General features: G+C 40.3%; 1 protein-coding gene across 1 annotated transcript; it reads right to left on the bottom strand.

Moving 5' to 3' along the window:
- Positions 1-7,209: 7,209 nt before the first annotated feature.
- Positions 7,210-9,111, bottom strand: LOC103952194. The gene is made up of 2 exons (XM_009363740.3): positions 8,770-9,111; positions 7,210-7,467 (listed from the first exon to the last, which is right to left on the bottom strand). The coding sequence occupies exons 1-2, from the start codon at positions 8,935-8,937 to the stop codon at positions 7,420-7,422; spliced, it is 216 nt and encodes a 71-aa protein (XP_009362015.1). The 5' UTR covers positions 8,938-9,111; the 3' UTR covers positions 7,210-7,419.
- Between the last annotated feature and the right edge of the window lie 409 nt (positions 9,112-9,520).

Below are 9,520 nucleotides of genomic sequence, written 5' to 3'. Positions count from 1 at the left end.
ATAAACATTCACCATAATACATGACCTAACTTTACGTTTTTCGAATTTTAGATTCTACATAAATTGTGTATGCATGATATCCATAATTGTCGAATTATGTGAATTGATATTGCCATGAATTGCATTAAAATACATGTACATGCATTGAATTATATGATGAATATGCATGAATTTTAATTAACTTTATAATCTGGAATTGAATTAAAAATTACAAAAAAAAATAAATTTTAAGGGTTTCGTTGGAAACCCAACCATGTCGCTGGGCTCCCTTCCTCGAGCTGAGAAACCCAACCCTGGAGCCACAACTCCAGGACCAAACCCAAAACCTGACGCCTAAACGGCATCACCTTTCTTGAACCGTCGTTTAGCATGGCCTGTAACCATGCCCAGCCACCATGGTTACTCACTGACGACCTTAAGTCATCACTGACAAGTCCTTAACTGAGATTCGATGTTTTTTTCGTTGAAATTCTAATCGAAAATTTCTAAGATTATACAAAATTATGGGTTGCCGTCGAACCAACAACCTTCGTCGTGATTTTGGTACCACGATACGACCAGCTGAAGCAGTGGCACCAATTTTTTTCTCCGGCGAATTCATCCAGCTTGCATTGGGGTGTCTGGATCAAAAACCTAAGCCCACTTGGGCTTGGCTTGTTCTCGACTAGCACCAGCGTTTTGGGTTTTTGAGCTACATTCGGCCCAACACCGACCTATTGGCCACAGTGTTCCCACTGCACTGGATCCCAGCCTATGTGCTGGTGTATCCGTGTATGCGTTGCACAAGATTGGCGCCCTTATTTGGGCCATGGCCATCTAGGCCTACGTGTGCAACCCACTTTTATGCACATAGGCTTCTTGCCCAAGCCCGGCCCATAACTGACACCAGCCCAAGTGGGCTTTGGTGTCCCCCCTACGCTCGCGTTGCACAAGATCCCAACCCCGCACTAGTGTATCCGTGTCCTCGCATGCACTCAATCCTAGCCTGCATTTGGAGTATCGATGCATCACACCGTGTCGCACCTGATCAGTGCCCCTTCTGGGCTTATGTTTTTTGGCCCAGCTTTTTTGCAACCTGTTTGTTGCTATTAGGCCTGCAACCCCTTGGCCTGGTAAACCCATTACAGCTTATTTTTCTGGGCTTGGGTCGCACAGTCTCAGTTCACTTAGCCCAACCATGGGCTTTGGTCCATGTTTTTGGGCCCCGAGCTTAATTGTTTTTTTTTTTTTTTACACAATTTGGGTTTTATAGTTTTTTACCCACACTTTAATTTTGGCCCGAAGTCCAAATAATTAATTCAATTATAATTCTAGACCTGAAGATCTATTTGCATATTTTCTTATTGCATATTTTTGTATTATATATATATATATATATATTTGTGTTTGTTTGCAAGAACATAAGAACATGAAGTTCATAATTCTTTCAAAACCCAAAGTTTCTAGAAATATGCCTTGTTTGAAAACCTAAAGTTTTCATTGAAAAAATCACCCATGAAAACCCGGAGTTTTTTCATGAAACTTTAAACAAATAAATCTTTATTAGAACCTGAATGTTCTACTCCTATGTGAATGGATTGATTTTTTCTCCATTACACTAACCACATTCTTGCCTATTTATTTTGTGATAGGGACATATCGAATTTGCTTTAGAGGTCTCTGGAAGAAATTACCTCAAGTGGGTCCGAGATATGAAGCTCCATCGCACTGCAAAGAATTTGCATCCGGCCATTGAAGATGAGATGGACAACCCGGTTGGCAAAGCTGAGAAAGCCACTGCCACGATCTTCATTCGAAGACATATTCATGATGCACTGCAAACTAAGTACCTTGTTGAGGAAGATCCACGAGCACCTTGGGTCGCTTTGGTTGATCATTTTGATCACCAAAAAGTACATCTTCTTGCCTGAAGCAATATATGACTGGAAGCATCTATACTTCCAAGACTTTAAGTCTGTGAATAGATATAATTATGAAGTTTGTTGAATCCGATCACTTCTCAAGTTCTGTAATGAGAACTTGATCAAAGAGGATCTCTTAAAGAATATCTATTTGACCTTCTCTGCTACCAATATTGTCCTACAGCAACAATATAGGACTCATAAGTTCACTAAGTTTTCGGATTTGATCTCTGTTTTACTTCTCATTGAAAATTAGAATCAGTTATTGATGAAAAATCATCAAGCTCGACCTACTAGGGCGATTCTTGTGCCTGAAGCACACTATAGCACAAACCAACACCTAAGACACTAACACATGCATGGTAAAAGTGGCCAAAGGCCGTCCCATCAAGGTCAACAGAGCTAAGGCCCATCTAAAGGAGGAAATCGAGCCCAAGTGTGCCCTAAACTCGCTCACAGGGCCTCAAACTTCAAGAATAAGGGCAAAGCACCTGACACCATGGATGCGGACATGTGTTACCGCTATGGTTCAAATGACTAATGATCATTTGTTTGCCATGCTCCCCAGAAGGTCGTAGCTGAATATCATTCTCGTTGTACGAAGTTTGAATCAAACTTTGTGCAAGTGGATAAACCGGAGAGTACCAAGATTGAGGTTTCTGACTTTCAAGAGGCTATTACCCCTATGGAAGATTAGACTCTTAGATATGAACTATTTTTAGTTGCATTTTAGAATAATGGGGCCGAATTCCACCTAGTGGCAGAACGCCCCCTTGTTTTTTGGTTTAAGTTTGAACAATTTTCCCTTATGTTTAGATTATTTGTTTTTGGATATTAAGTTTTTTTAATTAACATCCTTGGATACTTAAATTATTTTGAATGGATATTTGTTTTTAGAACTTTTATGCATGTGACCCATTCAAATTAATTTTTATTTCTAGGTATGACTAGTGGAAAAGTTGCACACCGTTTTACGTGAACGCATCTATTTTACTAACTTTGTTTCTGAGATTACAACTCTGACAACCCTCTCAGGCCCATCTAACTTGATCGAAGGATACGGTAAGACACATATAATGTTGTCCATTGGTACAATTCTTGACCATTAACGAGGCACTTTTTTCTCCATGTTCCAGAAGAATGAAATTACACATGGCATGATCATTTAGAACACCCTGGATGAACAATGATGCGCCGTATCCTCAAATCTTCACATTGGCATCCACTAACTCGAAATTTAGGTTCGATTCAAGGAATTGCATGTCAAATCTGCTCCATAGGAAAGTTTATTAATAAGTCTTCTTATGACAAGATTCGTTCGAATCCTCCTATTTTTCTACAAAGGATTCAGGGGGACATTTGTGGACCGATTCACCTTCCCTGCAGACCATTTAGATATTTTATGGTTTTGGTTGACACTTCTACACATTGGTCACACGTGTGCTTGTTGTCCACAAGGAACACTGCATTCTTCAAACTGTTGGCTTAGGTTATCAAGCTCAAGGCTCACAACCCTGATTATCTGATCAAATCTATTCGATTGGATAATGCTGAAGAAGCCACATCTAAAACTTTTGAGGACTATTACATGTTGGTTAGGTTTGAATTTGAACATCAAGTACCCCATATTCACATCTAAAATGGCCTAGCAGAGGCATTTATTAAGTGCTTACAAATGATCGCTCGATCATTGGTCATATGTACTAACCTCCCGATCGTTGCTTCTGGCCATCCAATATTGCATGTAGCCATGTTGGTCCGCCTGAGGCCTGTTATGACCTAACCATATAGCACCCTTTAATTGGTTACTGAATACAAACCCAACATATCGCATCTCCGCGTTTTTGGTTGTGCAGATTTCGCCGCCTTTACGTACAAAAATGAGGTCTCAGCGAATGATGGAAATCTATATCATATATGATTCTCCTTCAATTATTCGATACTTAAAACCTTTGACAAGTGATTTGTTTACCGCTTGTTTCACGGATGGTCATTTCTATGAGACGGTCTTCCCGTCGTTAGGGGAGATAAAAACGTCACTGATCCTAAAGAACGATGTAAATTATCATGGACGATTCCCACTTTGTCTCATTTAGATCCCCGCACCGCTCAGTCTGAAACTAAAGTGTATCGCATATTAGAACTTCAGAGTCTAGCTCAGAGCATGCCAGATGCTTTCACAAATCTAGCGCAAGTGACAAGATCACATATTCCAGCTACAAATGTGCCTACAAAGATGGATGTATAAAATATACGACGGACTTCCCTCAGGGGGAGTATCCTGAGGTATACTTTTTTGATCTTAATGTACTCTTTTTCCCTATGATTAGGAGCATTTTTCCCTTTGGGTTTTTACTACCAAACGAGGTTTTGACGAGTCACCCACCTTGGGTTGATCACATCCCTAATGACGTCTCGAGGACGTTTCATTTGACTTTGCATTTCTCACGCATTTTTCCTTAGACAATGGATTTTGTCCCTACTTGGGTTTTACCATAGCCATTGGGTTTATTGTGAGACTTAGTTCCATATGCAAGTTCCTACTTTACTTTGAGACTAGCTTGTTCCTAGAGTCAGTGGGAGTGTTATAAACATTGTATTTATATGTGATTGTGTAAATCCTAGATTAGATGTGATACTAGTTATTTTTCCATATTAGGACTTGTATTCCTTGGAGGACAAGGATTTTGCCCTCCCTTATTACTATAAATAAAGGCATTGCATAGGGAGAATAACGCACAACCCTACAAACACATCTCTCTCGACTCTATCTCTCTGTCGTGCCCCCTCTCTCCCTTGTCAAATTAAAATAAGCCACAACAAATTAATAATAATAATTTGGTGTGGTGTGGTGTGTTTTGAAACCAATGAAAACATTCCACGAAACAATTTTTAAAGAACTGTTTTGGTTTTTTTTTCTTTTCAATAATGGCTCGTTTACTAATTCATAATCAAAATGAAGGAAAAGGAATTAAGGAAGAATTGGAATAATATGGAATCAGAATGAGATTCTTATTGAAGTTGTTTACTAAAAATTTCTGGAATCATAGTACAAAAGATATTGATCCATATAAATTGTGTACTCATTCACATGAATTAGAATGAAAACTAATGTGATTACTAAAATATCCTTGTGCCAAGTAATCTGTTTTTATATTAATTTTTTTGTCCCAAATGGATTGGATTAAAACACCTCAAAAAGGGGCCAGAGAACAAAGAGGTCATTCGTTTCTCTCTCGGTCGATAATAACATTATGTTTCTTCGTATCTCCACCAGCTCTTCTAACCGAAGCACCTCTTCCCATAATACCAACCAGTAGCCTACTTCTCGTCGAAATCCATCGCTGTAGTCCTGACACTCATTCCTTATTCCACAAAATTTGACTGTTAGAGCAGTTTTTGGACAACCACGGTGGTTCCAACCTACACAGATTAAAGACAAGCAAGGACCTTTAAGCCGAGCGTCCGAGTTTGGTGGTTCCCGGCGTAGGCACTCCGATGGTCAAGTCAGATTGTGTCTAAGTATGGGTAGAAATAGTGTTTTAGGGCTTAGAGTGTCTAACCCCTTGAGAGGAGTCGGTTTATCTATTTATAGGCTAAGAAGAGTCAATCTAAACTCCATGATGTTGCTCTGAGCAGATAGCTTGAGTGGGAGTTGGCAGCAGAACCCCTCCATTCAGACATGTTGTTCGTTAGAATAGTAAGGCCTGTCCTCTGCGTGGCCTGGGTAGACATATCTGCCATGCCAGTCAGCCTGAACGAACATCCCATGTTGCCGAGTAGGTAATGCATCGATCGGACATGACAGTCTCCTGTTTGAGAGGGAGAAGTTGGTATAACTAATAGCCGTCGGTCCACTCCGCCTAGAGTGACATCATTCCCTTAGCTGAGCAAATAAGTAAGATCATGTCGGGAACCACTGATTAGGTCGTCTCCCCATAAGAGATGTATGGTTCTATCCCCACACCAAGTTAGTATTTGCGAAGTGGCTCGATTGTTCACTGTTCTGGTAAGGTGAAAATTACGGTCTTACATTCACCTTCATCTTCAAAAGCATCCTAAAACTTCAAGTCCAGTCCGAGATAGTTCAGTGCAACAAAAGCACCCTAGAGCTTCAAGCATAAGTGACAGTATCCCGAACCTCAACCATTCTATATCCTGGAATAGATCATTGGCTATGCACCTATTTGTGCCCCTACTAATGTTGTTGAGTAGTACTATCCCCATAGTCAATTTGTGAGACTAATTTTGGCATAATTTTATCTATTGCGTAACACCAAACCCTACAAAAATAACACCTTCATTAATTTGTATAAAAGATGTTTCTCTCCCCCACCACCAAGCAGTTGAAGACCGTTTCTCTCCCCGACCAGATTCGTGAAATCTGCGGCTTACTAGCTATACATTGGGCTTTTGATCCGTCGCATTCACCACACTTCAAAATGTTTTTGTGTATTGAAGAAGAAGCAACAGGATCAGGATGTACTTTCGAGTCCCAAATCAACACTTGGAACCCATCTCCAATACTTTTACCACCCGAAACCACATGTCAGCATCCACTGTCACGGTCATACCGCAATTCCCTTTACTTCGATATGGACACAAACCTTCCCGGAGTTTGACGAGTCTGTGTTATTATCGGGAGCCTCGAGGCCATCTGCATTTTGTAATCGCAAGCCAAATAACCGCCCCCGCTGCAGAGCTTGATGGGCTGGAATTGGTTCAAAATTACTCTGCATGGTCTGTAAAGTACCGTGCCAACCTTGCTGTTTTAACGAAAAGTATGGGGATTCAAGCGTCTGGTTTCAGCCTTCGGTTATGAGTGTCGTTCGCAGAAAGGAAAGAGGAATCGGAATAGGCACCGTTTGTGTTTGGCACGGTTATGTCCTACAATTCTTACGCGATGGCAAGCTGAAGAAGTTCATGCGTTTACTTCCATGCCAGGAAGCTATTAATCAGGATTTGAACTACACATCGAAGAGTGTCTTACTATTTGCTTTTGATAAAGTGGGGACTTTTCTAAGTTGTTCTTTCAATCGACGCCATGGTTGTAACGTAACAGTGCTACCACAAGCTTGGCGGTGTTATGGTCACAGAGAAAAAAATTCCGCCTTATATTCACAGATTGAATTGAACCATACATTCAGAAACTACATGATCAATCGTCTAAGTTTGTACAGTCAAATGTATATACTTCGACGTGACAGAGGATGTCAATCCAATGCATATGCCTCCGTTTCTCAAGGAACATGATCGCATCTCTTATTCAGATAAACCGAATAAATGAGAAGAAACGAACTGGAGGAAATATTACAAAAGGCAGAAGTTTACCATCGATTGTGCAGCATTCTTAAGAGACAAATACAATCCAAACACAATGCATACCTCTTAACATTACGTTCCATAGATCAACAAAGAAAAGGAAACACTTCCCTCCACCAGGAGAGGGATACTTGCGGTTCAGTAGGTTACATTCTATGACTAGTCCCACAATTATTGTCAAACATTCTCTGATTACTCATAGAAACTTCCTGTATGGTCTGCCTGCATCCTCATCTTGCATGTGCTGTCATCATAGAAAACTCAAATGTTAGCCAATCAGTTGAAAGCAAAGACTGGAATGTCGAAATTGTTTCTGCGGTGATAGTGTGGGCACTCACTCAAACAAGTAATAAACCAAAAGATAGAGATGCATTATAAATGTCATAGCAACCACAAAATGCTAGGATAAATATACCGACTAGTACGTAATCAAAGTTTTTATAGTATTATAAAAGAACAAGGGTAAGAGTACTTGATTCTTAATATTAAACCTATCTTTCAAAACAATAAGCCCTTCAATATTACTATTAACTTTCAGTATCCGAAGTTTTTGAAAAATCCGACTACTTTGAAGCCTTTACCCTTAAAAGTGTTCATCTCTGAAATAAGTACAACTGAAAACTGTGAACATGGAAATACAGAAGTGTCCAACAATGAATATACAGTGAGATATTGTATGCAACGAGAATATAAATCACTAGGCTGGGGGAGGAACAAAATTCGACAAAGGAAAGGACTTTACAACAAAAAGGATATCCCTTTCCCCCCTAAAAGCAAAATCTAATAAGGAAGAAGAAGATTTCAGGCAGGTAACATTAGATTTGATTAAGGCCCCTAAACCCTTGTTCCTACAAAAAGATTTCCGCTCAAAGCGACACCTCTTCTACTATCTATGTTAATCATTTACAAAGTCTCAGAGAAAAATCCCCTTAATTTCTCCAACAGAATTCACAACCCAACAAATGCTCTAAAACCCCCATAGTAATGCAGCTCTCCAAATATGGATAAGCGACCGAGGGACATTTCAGACCCATTTTCCCATCTAACCTAGCATTTTCTTACGATTTCAAAACGAAAGAAAGGCTTCCCAGTCTGCATTTAACTCTTGCAACAGAAGGTTATTCATGCAGAACTCAATTTCATAAAAAAGATGGAATTTGATAAAACCCCTAAAAATGCCAGAGGTTGTTAGCTCAAACACTTCACAAATGATGATTCTACACCAATTTTACGACTCCCAAGCCAGACGAAAAATAAAGAAGAAACATCTGTTCTTTCCCCAAAACACAATTTGGGTCAAAACCCAAATGTTTCAACTTATGAGAAAATTGATATCTTAAAAGTCAAAAAAATTCTGAAAGTTATAAAATCAAATAGAAAACAGTCTAAACCGAGCTACTGAGGAATCAAAAACCAACATATTTCGAACCCTATTGCGATCGATTAGGCAAAATCCAAACGGATCCACGGGATTAATTTCCAAAATTAAACAAATAAATAAATAAACACAAATAACTGAGAGAGAGAAGGAGAGAGAGGGGGTTACAAAGTCTCTGACGATGCCCTTGTAAACCAAGATAGGGAGGGCGATGCCGAAGATGCCAACGAGGGCGAAGTTGCGGCGAGTCCAGCGGAAGTTGTACTCGAGATTTTCTCTCACGGATCCCCACTCCTCTATGAACTTGTTCTTGTTTGCTTCCATTCCTCCCCCCATTTTCTTCTCCTCACTGCTCTCTCTCCTCTCTCTCTCCAACACTCTGTCTATCCGCTCTTTCTAGAGTTGTATCGAATTTACCTCAATTGAATACTCGGGCAAGTCCAGCGCGGGCAACAGCCCCGGACTGGAAACAATTGCAACCTAATCCTATGCCAAAGTGGCGCCAACCCATCCGGACAATTGGGCTAAGGGGAGCCCGTGGGAGATATCAGGCGCAAATCCAAGCCTCGAGTGTTTGAGGGAGAAGTGATGCAAGGCTGGCATCAGTCATATTATAAAAAAAAAAGTTTGCGACAAATCCATGCAAAACACGTGCGCGTGGGAGGGGGGGTGCTTACCCGACAACATTTCAGGCAGCAAGGCCTGTGTGACAGCCCACTCAGTTGATCCAATAGGCAATTACTATTCATTTCAAGAGTCGAGATACAATAGGCAATTACTGTTCATTATAGGTAGTTACTATTCACTTGAGGGGATTAAATTGCCTGTTGCCATGGGAAGCCTTTACATATTGGAACTGCTGTTCTTGTGTTTAGCTGCAACGATAACTCAATTCCAGCCCCTCACCTCTTTTTCTTTT

Source organism: the organism of the source record quoted next, unplaced genomic scaffold (assembly GCF_019419815.1).
Source record: "Pyrus x bretschneideri cultivar Hongxiangsu unplaced genomic scaffold, Pyrus_bretschneideri_v1 Contig46, whole genome shotgun sequence".
Classification (NCBI taxonomy): domain Eukaryota; kingdom Viridiplantae; phylum Streptophyta; class Magnoliopsida; order Rosales; family Rosaceae; genus Pyrus; species Pyrus x bretschneideri.
This window is presented reverse-complemented; position numbering and strand designations above follow the sequence as displayed.

Bases quoted from the DNA above. Each gene is read 5' to 3' on its own strand.
- LOC103952194 (XM_009363740.3), bottom strand. From the start codon at position 8,937: ATGGGGGGAGGAATGGAAGCAAACAAGAACAAGTTCATAGAGGAGTGG. The intron at 7,468-8,769 runs GTAACCCCCTCT...CTATGATGACAG, and splicing joins AGGGCATCGTCAGAGACTTT to CACATGCAAGATGAGGATGC.